General features: G+C 39.8%; 1 protein-coding gene across 6 annotated transcripts; it reads right to left on the reverse strand.

Moving 5' to 3' along the window:
- Positions 1 to 41: 41 nt before the first annotated feature.
- acanb (aggrecan b) lies at positions 42 to 14506 on the reverse strand. 6 transcript variants are annotated; one of them, XM_078948417.1, is made up of 17 exons: positions 14294 to 14506; positions 10627 to 10702; positions 9256 to 9645; positions 8910 to 9084; positions 8579 to 8706; positions 8187 to 8480; positions 7964 to 8104; positions 7324 to 7498; positions 7073 to 7200; positions 6677 to 6970; positions 5645 to 5746; positions 4234 to 5412; positions 3986 to 4144; positions 3299 to 3381; positions 3059 to 3215; positions 2328 to 2510; positions 42 to 1801 (listed from the first exon to the last, which is right to left on the reverse strand). In XM_078948417.1, exons 2-17 carry the CDS (start codon positions 10694 to 10696, stop codon positions 1737 to 1739), a joined length of 3723 nt encoding a protein of 1240 aa, XP_078804543.1. In that variant the 5' UTR covers positions 10697 to 10702; positions 14294 to 14506; the 3' UTR covers positions 42 to 1736. The 6 variants fall into 6 exon arrangements, with proteins under 6 accessions (XP_078804543.1, XP_078804542.1, XP_078804541.1 ...); XM_078948416.1 differs by having other exon boundaries at positions 7964 to 8119; positions 14294 to 14457; XM_078948415.1 differs by having other exon boundaries at positions 7925 to 8104; positions 14294 to 14432.
- Between the last annotated feature and the right edge of the window lie 2675 nt (positions 14507 to 17181).

Consider the following 17181-nt stretch of genomic DNA (forward strand, 5'->3'; position numbering starts at 1 on the left):
AGAAAAGGAGTAGCAGTGAGGACATAGAATTCACAGACACGAATGGTTCCAGATTTTATTTGGTGCAGCTCAGTAAGATGGATTTCTCACATCAGGATTCATGATCTGAATTCACAACAGAAGTAATGTCTGTCTGTACGGCGATTTATTGGTAACACAATTTATATTTTTAAATCAATCAATGAAACACAAGCAGTAACACAAAGCCACCAGTTTTCCTCTTTTATTCTTCACACCTCGGAGGTTCACAAAATCCTGCACAAGCTGGATCCAAGTAGACTAGCATCAAATACCCAATGTTTCTGCTCAGCATCACAAAAATCAGTGTTTGGAATAATCAGACATAGACTTAAATATCGTTTTGCTCTCAGAGTGTAAGTAAATCTTGAATTTTAAAAGACACTGTCAGCACTTCTGGTTCAGCTCATCCACATGTTTGATTTTCTCTGATTTCCTTTCTTCATTCTCCACCAAAGTGTCTAAGCCTGCGATCAAAGGTCTTCAAATGCTCTGTTTTTGATTTTGTACACTTGGCTCCAAATGAATCAACACACATGTAAAGGACGAGTAAATCAACAAGTTTCAATGGTTTGCTCTAAAGAGGTTTCACACAGATCCTGCTGTTCAGAGAATTTTAGTAAGAATATTTACAAGGAAAAAAAGCACAGTAGAGAGCAAACACTGATTGTAACTTCAGTGCTGACACAGTTCACAAAACTACATTGATTTTAGGGAGCGGCCCCTAAGTGGATGTGCAGCGTCTGCACCATCAGAAGGTGATGTTCATTAGCGTAACCCCTTGTCAATTTGTTAGGTGTCCGTTACTACAGAAAAAAATACTTTTTGTTGCTCTTTTTTTTTCCTGTTAAAGGTGCACTTGATTTAAGATTCCAGCCAAGATGACAAAAATTACTTCAAAGTGCATGAGTGCTGATTATTTTAAATTCAAGGTGGGTGCACTGAAGTTGTACCTTAAACATGGATTTCTATTCAACTTAAAATAGAAATGAACAATTATTTGATCCTCAATTCTTTTACATTAGAATACTAAATGTGAGATTGTGAAAACAATAAATATTTATGAAGTGTGTTTTGTTTGAGGATGAAGGTGAGGCAGTATTTTGCAAGCCTCGAAATTTTCTTTAAAAATCACACACATCTAAAAAAACTATAGATGTATTTATTAATAATAGTGAGGAACAGCTTCATGTCCTTTAAAGAAAACATAAACTGTAAATGAATTTTTAGATTGTTTCTTCCTCTTACAAAAAGCAATTGCTGTGAAGTGTAGATGTGTAAAATTGTCGTATAATATAGAAAATATGGACTAGATTTCTCTCCATTTAACTGTTTAGAAAATCCTGAATGCTTTTATATGCCTGTATTCTAGCACTGAAATAAATTGAAACTAAAATAAATTAAATCACAACCAGTCTTTTTTGTTAAAGTATAAACTTTCTAAATGTCCATCCATAAAATTAATGCACTGCTGAATATATTTAAAAGTATTGTCATTTACCTTAGTTGATGGCCCAAAAGCAGGAGGCGAGGGGTGAGATTTTGGCACAATGCTCTCATTTTTTATTCAACATCTGACACGGCAGTGTCATTAAAGAAGGCATGGTATCTTTTGATGGGACATTTGCATTAGTGTCCATTCTTCTTTGCAAGACGTCTCGTTTGTGACTCTCTGCTTTTTGTCCTTTCAGTCCTGCTCAGAGCAGCTTCCTCAGCTCCTATTGGCTGCTGACGCCTTTACTTCTTCTCTTCAGGGACCTTTTATGTAATCTACCATTGACATCTGAACAAAGAAGATATGCATACTGGTTACATTCTGAGGACATGGAAAAAATGCCAAATAATAGTTTGTCTGTTAAAAGGCATTTTGATTTATAGTTTTGAATACAAAATATATAATGATACATATCTAAATTGTATCTATTTAGGTAAAACAATTGGAGTGTATCATACACCACAAAGTTAGTTGAATATTTTATGTATCTATTTGTAGACTGTGTATCCAGATGCATATCCAGTCATGTGAAAGGGAAAGATACACAACCCTAATTGTAGCAGTAGACAATAAAACCACAGATGACTAAGAGCAGATTACTTTGCGCTCACATTGGCCATGTTGCTTTCTTTGTTCATTTTTAAAATAACAAAGTAAATCATAATAAAATCTAATGAATTAAAAAGTTGTTGTTTGTCTGAGTTTGTATTTTTCAAGCTACCTCTGACTGACCTAACAGTGTGGTAACTGGCTGTTTTGTATGGTAGGATAGTAAAAAAGGGGGTCGGAATGAACCAAAACTGTGTCTGCTCACCTTCCGTACACTCCACTTGTGGCTCTTCCCACTGCCCACTCGGCATGCAGCGTATGAAGGGTAGGTGGCGCTGCCCGTAACCAGCGTCACACTGGTAGCGGACTGTAGAGTTGACCGGGTAACTTTCTTTGCTGGCTCCAATCAGACTTGCATGTTCCACTGCAGGAGGAGCTCCACACATAACTAAGAAGTGAGGGGAAAAACGGAGAAATCAACACATTTTATTTCATCAGCTATCAAACGATAATAAAATACATTTAAAATTGGTAAAAGTAATTTATCGCATTGTTTACATGCATTTTGCTCGTGTAGAGACATGCATTGGGACACCTTAAATCTGGTAACACCCGACATCACTTGACCAAATCTGATCACATGTTTTTTACACAGCAACTTTGCCGTATGCCATTTCAAGAGTCCATCTCCCTGCACATGTCCACTAATAGCTTTTCCCACAATGACCACTGGTGTTTAACGTTTCTTTGAAAAAAAAAAAAATTAATGATGAGACCTAAAAGATTTGAAGGCATTATAAAATGAAAACTACAGCTGGAGTAAAAGGGAACTATAATCAAAATGTGTTAAAATGGTATGAGATTTTACCCTGTTGAGAAACCAGTTAATTGACCTGTTGCGAATAGAAGTTTATGGAAACTTTGTTTGAAAAATGTATAAATTTCTGTTTGCATGACCTCATGGACTGTGTTTTGAACATAAAACATACTCCAGACCTGTGTGCTGGATGTGTTCAGCCTTGCAGGTGAAAGGAAGGTGGTAATTGCAGGGCACATCATTCCACTGCCCATCGTCGTGTCCAATCGCCACGACACAGTCCTCCCCAGAACCAAAGTAGTTGTCTGGCTGGTTCGGCCTCCAGTTCTCATAAGTCTGGTAAAAGAATTGAAAGAAGTTGTTATCATTCCAAAGAAAAGTACATCTAGAAAACATTCAAAAATCAAGGTGAAGCTCACCCGAGGGCTCCCATCTGTCCAGCGGAAATCATTCTGCACATCTTTATCATTTAGTCCAATCCAATGGTAATCTTTGCTGTTGGCTGGAAAGAAAAATAATTTGTCTTTTACCCATGAATGCAACCGACAATAGACATTTTATTTAAAGGTCCACTCCGATCATTTTTTGGTCTATTTTCAAAGTGTTCCCATTGGTCCTTTAGTAACGAATAATATGTTTTTAGCAAAAAACAAACAAAACCTGAGTCGTTTCCTTGGACACAATTTTTGCAGAGTGGGCAGATTTTTTTAAAATTCACCTCTGAGGTGGGGGTGGGACCATTGGTGCAGAGCAACCCTGCCCCCACCTCCCTGTTGGTGAGAGCTCTCTGTTTAAGCGGAGCAGAGAACTTCTGTTTCACCCAGCGTATTTTCTACATCACAAATACAATCTTTTTCAAAGAACTGTTTTCATTTGCTTTTGATTATTAACGATTTGAATAAAGAAATACCCAGAAATGCATTTTAATCTTAATTTTCTTTATATATATGTTCCCCATCACCAGAAAAATTCCACAAGAGCGTGTTAAAAACAACAAAAACACAATTTTCATTATAGTTGATCTTTAAGACCCAAATGCTATTGAGACCATGATTATCTTATACGCAGACATCTGTAAGGTGACATTAGATCTAAAGGTGACCTACCGTTGATAAAGTGCTGCTCTTCCTGTGAGCTGATGCTGACCAGGTGACTGTTGTGCTCCTGACAGTGTTGCTCTGCATCCGACCAAGTCTTTCGATCCTCCACCCGGAGGTAACAGCTGCCCCCAAACTCCACCCATTCTTCGGGACAGTCCTGGACACCTGCACACAGTCACAGATGAAAAAGCTCTATTAAGGAAACTCTTATTCCACGTCTGACAAGAGCACCAATGAAAAGCCAGAGAATTCACCTGCGATCAAGTCTGGCATCTTCATGACAGCAGGAGTTGCCAATAACACGGAAGGTTTGGTGGTAGGACTTGTGTAAGCGACTTCTGGAGTCACTGCATAAGCTGGTGGTTCTGTGTGTTCCGCCTCACTGAGCACATCTGATCCAGATGGATCAACAGTTGAGCTAAACTCTGTGTATGTTGATGTATCAGCAGGCTTTTCAGGAGTGACTCCACTACCTGATATATCCAAAGTTCCTCTAACTTCATGGCTAATGGCTGACCCACTACCTTCGCCGCTCACCTCCACCCTACCTGAAGTATGCTCCTGGTGTGCCCTTGGTGTTGCAGCCACTTTCAATACATCATCGGTTAGATAGATGATATCAGGATACGGTTCAGGAGACTGTCCAGAAGCAGAGCCACTGCTTGATGTGCCTGATGGGAAACTTCTAGGGGAGCCACTAAAGAACCCTGATCCAGAAGTATCAATTCCTGATGCTTCCTGCTCTTTAGACTGATGTGATGTAAGATCAATGCCATTGTGGTCGATAAAGAAAATGCTATCTCCAGAACCTGACGCAGACACATCTCCTGATCCAGAGGATGATGATTCTCCTGACCCAGACCCGCTTGTACCAAAATAGCCTCCGCTGAAATCAATTCCTCCCTTGCCTAGTTCTTTCTCAGTGGGCTTTGGGGTTTTTGTTACCTCCACCATCTCTTCATCCACAAAGAAGATCTGTGAATCTCCACTGCCACTAAAACCCCCACTTCCACTAAAGCCCCCACTCCCACTTCCGCTTCCACTTCCACTACCAAACCCACTCCCAATTCGAGATCCACTTCCACTCCCACTACCAAATCCAGTCCCAATTTTAGATCCACTTCCACTACCAAATCCAGTTCCAATTCCAGATCCAGTTCCACTGGTGAAGACTGATCCTGATGAACCAGAAGAGCTGTCAATCCCAGATCCAGAAGCAGAACCACTACCCGAAACTCCGGGCACGAAGCTGACAGTACTTCCTCCTTCCGCTTCTTGTGGACCTCCGGAGGAAGACTGGTCTCCAGAATCACCACTCGTGTGACCACTGAAGCTAATGTTGTGTCCTGTCCCAGAATCCTCCCCACTGGTGCTGGTAGAGCCAGACTCCCCAACAGTATCATTGGTGAATGAGGGCTCAGATGTTGGAGCTTCTGAAATGTTAAGACAAATTCAAAGATAAAAAAATCAAACATTATTTTAATAGTCTTATTAAAGGCTTTGATATACTATGTAGATTTTTTTTAATTTAAATAAAACATCTGGTACTTTTTTAAAAACTAATATCTTTCTTAAAAAAAAGAGCACTTAAATAAATCCACAGAAATGCTGAAAAATAAATGGCAGTGATTTGTGCGCTTCAGTGGTTTCATGCATCCATCTTACCAGTAAAGGCAAACTGGTTGTAGATAACAGTCTTGTTAATGACATCACCAATCAATGTGCGATTTACGCTGGTTTCATTTTGAAGAAGAACAGGAATTTTAGCTGGAAGACACAAACAGAACATGCTTAGATACATTTTTGTTGTGAATCAAACTGTGGTTTAGGAGGTTTGACTTTTGAACGTTGTGTTTGATTCTGTTTTGAAAACTTTGAGACAAATGTTTATGTGTAGTTCTAGAGTCCAAAGTCCAGTTGGAGAGAAACTGACTGATGTTCCAGCTGAGTCTATAGTAAGCTTCAAGATGATCTGTTTTTTTTCCAACGATGAGGGTACTTGCTTGCATAGTAAGTTTAAATTGCCAGAGGACACTATATAACTTTGTACAGTTTCCTTTGCTTTTATACACAACCCTCAAGAGCTAAATAAAAAAAGAGACTGTATAATCTCTACATGTTTTGCGTAGTATTTTGATTTCTGCTGACCTATTCTTTAAACCCAGAAGGAGGGTCTGGTAACACTACTAAGGATTTTCTGTCTGTGCCTTAAGGCCTTCATCTCTTTGAACTACACAGGTGCTCATCACAGAGCCCTATACCTGCTTTGTGCGTAATAAGTGAACTCAAAAGTGTTGTCACACATTGCTACACATCACGGCCTATTTGGGAGGTTAGATTATAAAATAAATATTTTAGATTAAAGAGTAAAAAGAGAAGTTATGACTGCAGGTAATGCGCACATGCAATCTAGGTTCAGGACATTCTGAACTAAAAGTAAAAAGACTTTTTTATTTCAATGAGTCACTTAGGCTTGTAATTTGCATTATCAGGAAAGTCGTTGATAAAGACTGAGTGTACTAAGCCAATCTGTTGACCTTTCAGACAATCCCAGAGAAAAATGTTTGAAATGTGTTTGAAGAGGAGGATAAGGTATTAAATTCAGCTATCTCAGCAAGTGGATCTCAGTTTCTGTATTTGTTCATCTGATCCAAGCTTAGGCCTTTTTTCAGTAGACCACACCCAACCTATTCCTACCTGTGAAACAGTAGGCGTCATAGCGTGAGTGCTCATCTGGGAAGCCCGTCTGATTGGGAAATGCATGGATGGTGTGGACACCAACCAGCCCACCCCCACACTGCGACTTGGGAATCGTGATGGGGAAGCGGACACTGCGGTCCATCAGCCAACCTGGGTTGCACTTGTCAAATCCTTGTTTCCAGGCAGCATAGAGCTGACCAGGGGTGGCCAAGGTGGAGTTCAGGCTCTGGCAGTGCTGCACAGCCTCCTCGTAGGAGAAGCTGTCGTAGTCACTGGCAAAGAACACCTCGCCTGGAAGACAACAATGGTTAAATGAAAAAACACAGAGCTTTGGCATGATACAGTTGTTTAGTGTTTTGTGCAGTGATCCACTCAGAATGTCATAGTGCTTACCATTCAAACCCCCCACATAACAATATACATCGTAGCGTTCTGTTGCTGATCTGAAGCCGTAAGATCTTACTCCTGGGCGTGTGTACAGGTTTCCATAACAATGTTTTCTTGGTGTCACCACTGGATACCTAGAAACAAACATTTGGTGGGTTTATATTTCTAGCCTGTAAGGACCTAAATATGATACGCTTGATAAACAGAGTTAAACAATAAACACTTAAAAAAGGGTAAGTCAGTGAACTGGTCCCCACCGAACGGTTTGGTCTTTCACCCAACCGGCATCACATTGGTCTAGTCCATTTTCATAAGCCTCCTGTAGCTGCTGGGGGCTGGCGATGACTGCCCCAATATTCCTGCAAGCTTGCTGAGCCTCCATAAAGGTCAGAGTGTACCGGCCTGTGATGGGTCGGTAATGAAACACCACACCTGGAACAAGAAAAGGATAAGGAAAACAATACAACCATGTCACTTGAACTGGTGTTGACATTGATGTTCTTCTGTCTCACTCAACAGTTCATTTTAGCTTTTAAATTTGGTGTAGCTTGCATAGGAGTGCTGTGTTCTAGTTTCCTTTTGCCAAAAAACAAACAAACATAAAATGTACAAAGAAAACCATGAAAACATGCTTTCATTAGGATTCCTCATGGTAAAAGACATGGAGATTTTGTAAAGTCATACATGGGAGCACACACTGCAACATTACCTCCAAGCATACCTTGAAATGCATAGCGAACTACTATCCTAAAGTATCATCCCCTGAAAGTTTCTTTTTAGTGTTTATGTGCGTTTGTGAGCTTCATTTCTATTAGAGATATGAAGAGTTTAGAAAAGCTCAAGGCTTCTTTGGCTCACCCGTGGAAGAAATGTGCTTGATTGAAATCCCAAACTCACTTTTTTTATCAGTTGGACTAGGTTGAATGGGCAATATGTCCACACCTCCTGTCTTCATTTCATGAGTCCCAGATGACGGAGATGGATCACCTGTCAGTCCAAAGATCCCCGGGGGAGGTGTCGTCAGCATTAAATCTTCAGCTGAGAAGGAAAAAGCTAGGATGGATTTTGAGGGCATATTTTAAAATCTGAAGCTACTTTCAATTAAAAATAAAAAACTCACTTCCGAAGCAAATGGCATCATAGCGGTAGTCTGGATAAGGGTATCCAGTCTGGTTGGGAAACAAGTAGACAGTTCTGACTCCCACCAGTCCCCCTCCACACAGAGGTCGAGCAACATTTATTGGATATCGGACGCTTCTGTCTCCCAGCCAACCAGCGCTACAGACATCCATACCATCCTTCCAGGCAAGGTAAAGCTCTCCAGTGGTGGCTAGCCTGGCACCGAGCTTGGTACACTGATCTTGTGCTTCATAGAAGGAAAACTTTTCAACTGATGTTGAGTAGAAGACTTTACCTGAGAGGAAACAGGTTCGAGAAGAGGATGAAGCATAACAACATCAAACCAAGTATTTATTATCTTAAAACATTGATTCTCAGGAGAGTGCACAGTACCTGTTAACTTCTCAGCAAAACAGTACACATCGTAGGTCTCATTTACATTTCTCAAACCATAGGTTCTTACACCAGGAAAGCTTTCCTTATCTCCAAAGCAACGCCAGCGAGGCTCATGGATGGGGTACCTGGAAATGACAGTATACATTCGAGATAGTGATTTCTTTTCCTGACCTGAATTGCATTTAGAATATCAAAAACCTTCAATCTGTCTTCATTAGATCAACTTTGCTTTTTTGAGAACTGTCTTTAATTGTTCAATTCCTCTTTCATGCCTCTTTTCTTAGCTTAGTCTTCATTTTAGTGAGGATATAAGAGAATACTATCAGACCTGACTGTTTGGTCGGACAGCCATCCGGCATCACACTGCTGGAATCCGTCATCAAAAGCAGCCTGCAGCTGTGCGGGTGTAGCGATGACAGCACTGTTTTGAATACAAGCGGCTTTGGCTTTCTCAAACGTCAAGGTGTAGCGACTGGTAATGGCACGGTAGTGGAACACAACACCTGTACGATTTACAAAATGAGAGGATGGAAAAGTTGGAAGTTGGTTTCAAGAGACACAAAAAAGGGATTCTGGTACTTTTATGTCTGCAGTTTGAGTAAATTTGACAATAAATTTGACAATGTGTGTGATACTTTAAGTCCTAAAAAAAACTATGAATATTGTTGGCATACCCTGAACCAGGATGTCCACAGAGCTGTAGCTGTCCTCCATGCCTTGCATCACCTCACAGTGGTAGGTTCCAGAGTCTTTGGATCTAAGCTCTGTCAGCTCTATGGAGGCATCTGTGGGGACCATGGGGTAGTTGACCATTGTCACTCTGTCTTCATACTCTGGCTTCACATTAACTTTCCCTTCTGATGCTAGAAGGATGGTGATCATTTTCCTGGGTTCCTTAGTGACAAAGGTCCATTTGATGTGGTGGGAGAGTGGGCTGATGGTGGGGGCTCCTGGGTCGTTGACAGTGTTGTCTTGGAAGTAGCATGGCACCATGACTTTGCCACCCAGCAGGGGGCGAAGAGGCGTCTCTACAGGGATGCTTACGTGTAATTTGCCATCCATCTCTGCCAAAACATAAACAAAATGTGTTTTCCCATTAATCCATTAGAATATAACATATGGTGCTGTGAAACCTGCCTGCCTTCATGTAAAAAATTAAAAGCTTTAGTGTCTAAAAACATTTAAAAACAGAAAATATTAAGTAAAAAAAGAAATCAATGCTTTTCCCTTGTTTTTCCTGTCCAGCAGCAGAGCAGACAGACAAGCTGAAATCCTTTGGTTTTATGAATGCAAGTGGGTTTCTATTATACACTTACTAATTATTAAAGTCTGCACTTTTGTTGAAGTAATGTAAAATACCAAGTTTTGCTAAAAATGCAAATATTAGATTTTCCCCTTTGCCTTCAAAAAAAGAAAAAAAAAAATCCCAGAGCTTAACTTTACGAATTTGATATGAGATAAACTTCAGATCTTTTAGACGTCTTTTGTGAAAGTGGTCTTTTAATTATGAACACAGTTTCTGCAGAGCTGCAGGAGTTCATTAGAAATTCACCTCTGAGTTGTGGACAGTTGGCGCAGAGTAAGCCCACCCCCATTTCCTGTCACCCATCTGTTTACTCACTCTCCTGCTGGCTTACAGCCCCTCACACTGTCACAACTACAAGCTTTATTCAACACTACATTTTTGCCTACTCCTGATTCACAACGATTTGAGTAAAGAAATAATCAAAAACACTATTTTAAGCTTGATTATCTCTATATATACTCTGTATGATGAGAAAAACGCAACAAGTTACATTTACTTAAAAAAGTACCATATTAAAGAAAATACAGCCAAAAATAAGTCGGCTGAAGCTTTTTAGATGATCTTACATGTGTTTCATTGAATTTGTTTCATTGAATTCCAGGATCCAGGCTTAGTGTCACATCAGTAACTCACAGAGAAGGATACGCTTGTTCGTTCATACTTTCTTGCAAACTCAATGGATGTGCAGGTTTTTTATAAATGCTCCCTACATTTACAGTTGCCACAGAGGCATCCTTACCATCATAGCTCACAGTTGACATCGCCATGGTGATGGGCAGGGACAAAAACAGCAGAAACAGGGAAGTCATGGCAACCTGGCAAAAATAAAAAATTGGAATTACCTTCTATTTTTTGCAAAACAGACTCATTCAAAGTTTCTAAACACGTTTTCTTTTACATTCTTTCCAGCTTTGACAAACGTTTTCCGTGAAAAATAGACATAAAAAGTACAAAGAAATAAACAGTAATTTAACAGCAGCATGATTGGTAATATTTTTTTAATGTTTCTTCTTTCTTGTATGTTTTTCTCTCTTTTTGTAAAGTCTTGCATTATCTGGAGTATAAAGAGTGTTTGGTTTTTCATCACACTTGTTGGGAAAAAGAGTGTTTCAAGTGTTTCTAGAAACCATTTAACCACAGAAAAGCAATGAAAGGTCCTTTTTGTTCTTCTGCACACATGAACTATTTAACTCTAAAATTAGTTTGGGCTGAAAGGAAAAAGTCTGGTTGATTCATTACTTGCTTTATTTCCATTAGTTTTAAAGCTGCAGCTTCACTGTTCATTTCTTTGAAACTCATGAGCTTTTCCCATAATCCCAGTTGTTTCTGTTTATTATAGCTGTTAATTTTTGTGGGATTTCTCTGCTTCTGCTGGTCTTTGTTTTGGTTCTTATTGAATGAAACATGACATTTTGTTCGGTGTGAGCCAGCTGTAATAGTGATGTGTTTTAAGGAGATGCTCCAGCAGCAGATGGAAGCTTAAAGTTGCTGATCAATAGTCAACAGTGAAGTAAGTCAGTCTTGGTACTGTTGACACAAATTGTACATATATAGTGCACTAAAACATGGAGAATATCTGAACTCTGTAAGATTGTGGTCCCTAAATAAGTACTCTGTTCTGCCTTACCTCTACGTACCAAGTTTTGAGAGTGTAGGTGTACAGTCTGAGCAGCTGGTGTGTGAGGTGCAGCATGTTAAGCTACTTTGTAAAGAGCCAATGACTCATAGTTGCTTTCATACCAGAGATATGGCGATACAAGTCACAAAACCTATTGAGAAAGCAGACGTATGAATCACAAAACTGACTGCTCCTAGCTTTTAAACTATTTGGGAACGAGCTACACAATGGGGTCACATTGACTTCTCAAAGCAGTGGATTCCAAAGGAATCTTCTGGTATATTTTTGCTTTTCATGTGTGATAGCAGGTAATAATTCAATTCTATGAAGGTATGTCAAATACAAACTGCCCCCCCCCCCCCCCCCCCCAAATAGAAGAAAAAACATTTTTATGGTCCATCATAAATTGACATTTTCTAACAGAACATGTTGTATTGTGATGGACATTTAACCAACCTGCTGCCATAAATCGATGTACGGTTATTGAAAAAAACCTTTAGTACCATGAAAAACTTTTATTCTTAACAAAATCAAACACACATGTCTAAACACAATTTGAACTGTGATTCAGTACTGCTGATTCTGCTCTCACAAACAATTCTTTTTGTTTTTTCCCTTCAGAACATCTATATCAGTTCCAGCATCACACTTTTTCATTGTTCATAGATCCAGCACATAAAACTGATGCAAGTTCTAACTGAACCTGCTTTTTTTCTGCAGGACGGGCCTGAGAATGGAAAACTCACTGAACCTTAACCTTCTGTCAACCACCTTTTCTCAATTTGACAATGAATTTTGGTGGCTTGACAGAAAATGACAAAAGATTAAAAACTAAGCCCTGTTAAACAAAATAACTTGTTCTTAGATTCATGGCTACTATTTGCAGCCACATTCACTTGTTCCAATCTCTGTGGTAAAATATGACATGGATGAATGCATTTGCGGGGGCTGCTGGTGTTCCTTAAGGATCTAGCACTTCCAGTACAGCAAGACCAATATTTGCCCTGCTGTCTACGATCTATCTTGAGAGTGAATGTCGGCCCAGTTTGACAGGAAGTACAAAATACCAGACTGTGTCATGCAAAATGAATAAATCAATCCAGTAATAATCATATTTTGCAGAGTTCTGCATATTTTTCTCACACTCAGTTCATGTTGCCTTATGACAAAACTTGATTTTGTCTCTGACTTTCAGCTTTATCTTGATGCATTAACACAATACAAGTCTTTTAGTTATTTTGCTAAGCCAGCCAAATACTTGGTTATTTAGGTCGTGCTTTTCAGTCCCCTAAGAAGTACTCTGCTCTTTTTAAATGCATCATTTGAACTTAATGACGTGCACTTGGATTTGTGACCTAATCTCTCCAGGTCAGAGCAAGCCAATCAGCCGCCTCTCCACAGAGAACCCATTGAGCCAGTGGGGTGGCTGTTTTCTCCCCAGGTCCACTGCTGTGGTATGTTCTGCTCCCAGCTGAGGTGGAGGGCAATAAGGGCTCGGTCTGTTCCATCAGTGAACAGGGGCAGGGCCCTGGGAGGTGTGACCCTGCCAAGGTAAACACACGGCGGGCATCCAACGACACCCCTTCCCCCAACACACACACACAAACACACACCCCACCACCTCTGCTTCCACCCACTCCCTGCTAACTGAGTCCCTCAACAGCAGAACAGAGCTGACATTGATATGTGTGCACACAAGAAACAGACTCCGTCTTATAGATCACTGAGGGGATGTGAGAGAACGCACGTCTGATACTGCTGCGTGCGCACATACACGCCTAATGACACATACTGTAAGGCCCGTGTGTGAAACAGCACACAGGTTGTTGAAACAAGAATTCATGGATGCAATTAAACGATGGTTTGTAAAAATGGATCAAACTTCTGCCACATGAGTCTATTTAGCACATAAATGTGTACCAAAAGAGCGCACATCTTCCAAAATAACTGTCATCATGAAAATAGCAGCGAAAGTCTGCAAACTGTTCATTTCAACTTTCAGAATTACGATTCACAGCATGTGCTTGTGCACCCTGATGTAACCATAGTAACAGGATGCCACCAAGCGCCAGTTTGCTTCGATCTCCCTTCAGTGAAACTGTGTGCTACGACCAAACTGAGGCAGGTTTTTAAAAAGTGTTGCATAGAGTGTGTAAAGACAAAAGAAACATTTCTGTGTTTCCCCACAGAAGACAGAAGAAGAAACCCTGCATTTTTCCTGTATAACTGGGGCCTCCTTTGTTTTAAAAAGTGTAGACCTGCATTCTGTCTTTTCCAGTTTAGTCTAGATCAATTGACATTTACTTTTTAGACTTTAGTGCACTTTTATTTCTAAAGTCTTTAAGCACTTTAAACACATACATTTTTTCCATTCATCCATTTTTAGAATCCCCTAAATCTCTGACTATTTTTGTCTTTCCTGCATGAAATTAATTTTAAAACTAAACAATTGCCTTTTTGAGATGGTATTTGAGAAAAGATAGAGCTTAAAAGTCGTAACATGTAAAAGGGCATCGAGTCAAATCCGACAGCTTTTGTAAAATAAAAAATGTGTTTAGTCGCATTGATTAACCAACAAATAAATGCCCTAAGTCTTCAGAAAAAGAAAGTAACAAACTGAATTCTTTTAGTGATAAACTTCTAAAAGTTTCCTTTTGTTTGACATCTAAAGAGCTCAATAACCATATCCTTGAATCACTGGATAAAGATGTGTAAAAAGATCTCTATACCTCCTCACAGATTCTACCGGTTCTTTGCCAAAGTGTTCGTTGGTGAGCTGTGGACGTACCGTTAATGCCGATGTGCTCCCAAGACCAACGTCTCCAAGGGTCCTGGTTGACTGTGTGCAGGGGAACAGAAAGAGGCACTATTCAGTGCCTACCTCCCATTTAGATGCTGGAAGAAGAGGGAGGGACGCAGAGGGGGAGAGTGAAATGTGGAACTCCTCTACCAGTTGCTCCAAACACCTCAGACTGTCCGATCAGGAGCACAACCCCCCCCCCAAAAAAAAAAAAAGAATCAAGATCCTGACTGAGCAACTACAGGGACTGTTGCACTTTTTGATGAGTTTTCAGCTTATCTTACGTCAGAAGATTTCACAACCGGTCGTGAAACATAATCAGAAATAACATCCATTCACTTTTGTTTCCCTTAGTAGATTTTATACATTTTTTTTATTTTTGTCAGACATGAACTTAATTGACTTTATTTTAGATACAAACCCTTTAACAAGCCATTTAAAATCTACTTTGTAATATTTTGAATTTTTTTCTTCATCAAAAGAAGTTTAGTCGGCTTTTCCTTTAGTTAAACACTTAAATCTAGAAGGAAAATACACTTCTTGCAGTTCCTTTCCTTTGGGCTTTTTCCTTCAGGGGTCACCACAGCGAATCAGCTTCCTCTATCTAACCCTGTCTTCTGCATCCTCTACTCTAACACCAGCTACCGTATCCATGTCTTTGTTCACTGCATCTATAAACCTTCTTTTTGGTCTTCCTCTAGATCTCTTTACCTGGCAGCTTTAGACTCAGCATCCTTTTACCAATATATTCACTGTCTCTCCTCTGATAGGAAAATACACTAAAGACTGGTTAACAGTTACTGGCCTTTGAGATTAAGCTTTTATTTAACATCTGAGGTGATATAATTATAATCAGTAAAATTTTTAGTAGAAGCTGGACTGAACAGACTCAGATTGTAAAAGAAGACAATCTGATTGAAGCAGTACAATTTTCCAAAAAAGAAAAAAGTCACGATTGTATTTCTTTGAGCATATTTGAATGTATTTGGACGCCTGTTTCAGCATGCATACAGTGCACACTGTGTCTGCTGTTTGTGTGGATTCAGTTCAAAATCAAACATGCTAATGTTGGAATGAGGTCGAGGAAAGGCGTGTCTCCCACTCGTCTACAACCCAACCCTATTCAGGGCTGTAAATGCTGACTGTGTGCCGGTGCACCGACGTGCACCTACTCTGTCATCTTCAAAGAAAACAGCTGATTTGCTCTAATTTTGGTCTTGTTTGGGGAGCCAGTGCTTTTCCAGCACCTCCCCACAGATGAAATGGAAACATTGGGTTTAGTTAACGTTGCTTATATCAATTAGCTGTTGTGTGATGATGTACATTAGATAAGTATAGGTACATTTCTGCTTTCTTTAAGGAGGGAAAGGCATATCATCTGTTATATTTAAAGTGCACACATTTCTATATTTATATTTGTGTTTATAATTACACAGAGGCAGTACCTATACTAAAAAGCAACAACTATTTGTGTTGAAGACCAGACTTGAATAGTGAAAGATTCCTTGGTATTCCAGGCAATCTACCTGTAGATACACTTACTAACAATATGCAATTTTTCAAGGTAACAGGACTTTATAGGTTGATCATTTAAACTTTTTGGTATTAATTTAAGTACAATTTACAGTTCGTACTTGGATCCACAGTGAAACGTCTTATAGACTGACCAGTTGGTCTGAAGAACCTGTATAACCTAAGATAACCTGGATGATCCATGAAATCGGAATTTCATGTGGCTTTGAAATCAAAGTGATTTTCTTCAGCTGTCTACAAAACATAAACTTGACATTTAGATTTTTTTTTTAAACTGAAATGTTTTTGCGATTTAGGCTGCACTGACCCCTATGACCCCACATGGGATGAAGGGGGTATAGATAATACATGGGTGGTTGATTTAATTTGGGGATTGTGTTGATTTGGAATAGTTTCCCGTTTACTTCTCTGTGCCACAAGTACTTCCTTGCCATTGCTTGCAGTGACCAGTTTTCCGTTCATTGGTTTTCTTTGTGAGTGCAGAGAACATTATGCTGCTCAGAGCCGACGTGAAAGACTTCTCTGAGTGGGTAAGCACAGAGATACTTGTGTTTTCCTGCCTCTCGACCTCCAAACACGAGAAGCCGCATGCTGGAAACAAGTTTTGCTGACACAGGTTTTCACGTAGCATCGACGTTAATTGAGGCTTTTTTTGCGGGGGTAATAAATATGAACCTCAGGAAAAGTGCTGAGGCGTTTGATTCACTTGATTTCTGTTTTCATGCAAATCACACAAATACACTTCTGTAAAAGGTGACATACACATCACCCTTACTTGGGTAAACAGTATGCATAATCCAATGAATTTAGAAACTGCATAAAAATAAACAATTTAACATCTGTCATGCAGTCAAAGTCCCCCTTCAATGATCATTTCTTTTGTAAAAGCGCTCCCATTTGTCTTTTACTTATGATTATCATGTTTTTTCCCCCAAATCAAAAACCTATATTTTTTTCTCAGGCCTAGTTTCTGCATCACCTCTGAATTGTAGGCGGGACAGTTGGAGCAGTGTAAGCCTTCCCACACTTCCTATCATCCCTTTGTTTACACTCTTTCCCACCAACTTGCAGTCCCTCACAACATTACCAGTGTAACAAAACTAGTGAGCAGTATTGGCGCTATCCAGACGTACAGTTTTGATCCAGAGTCCAGCTCAGAAGAGGAAAACAAAGACGTACATGGATCTTTTTGTCTGCCAGTGGATGTATCAGAATGGAGCAGAGCATGGAGCTTCTCATCCACTGATATTAGCACCCCAACTGAACGTTGACTCCACTGACATGAGGTGAACCAGCATGTAGAACTAGGATGAAGGTCTAAAAGCTTGAAGTCATGTTTTCAG

The sequence above is a fragment of the Oryzias latipes genome, chromosome 6 (assembly GCF_053564925.1).
Source record: "Oryzias latipes strain Hd-rR chromosome 6, Olatipes_Hd-rR_3.1".
Taxonomy (NCBI): Eukaryota; Metazoa; Chordata; class Actinopteri; order Beloniformes; family Adrianichthyidae; genus Oryzias; species Oryzias latipes.

What these genes read in the sequence shown, in the direction of transcription:
- acanb (XM_020703805.3), bottom strand. Translation starts at nt 10,696, where the DNA reads ATGACTTCCCTGTTTCTGCTGTTTTTGTCCCTGCCCATCACCATGGCG. An exon ending in GTGAAAGACCAAACCGTTCG is followed by an intron (nt 7,201 to 7,323) that starts GTGGGGACCAGT and finishes GTTTGTTTCTAG; the next exon opens with GTATCCAGTGGTGACACCAA. An exon ending in TGACGCCTACTGTTTCACAG is followed by an intron (nt 5,747 to 6,676) that starts GTAGGAATAGGT and finishes TGTGTCTTCCAG; the next exon opens with CTAAAATTCCTGTTCTTCTT.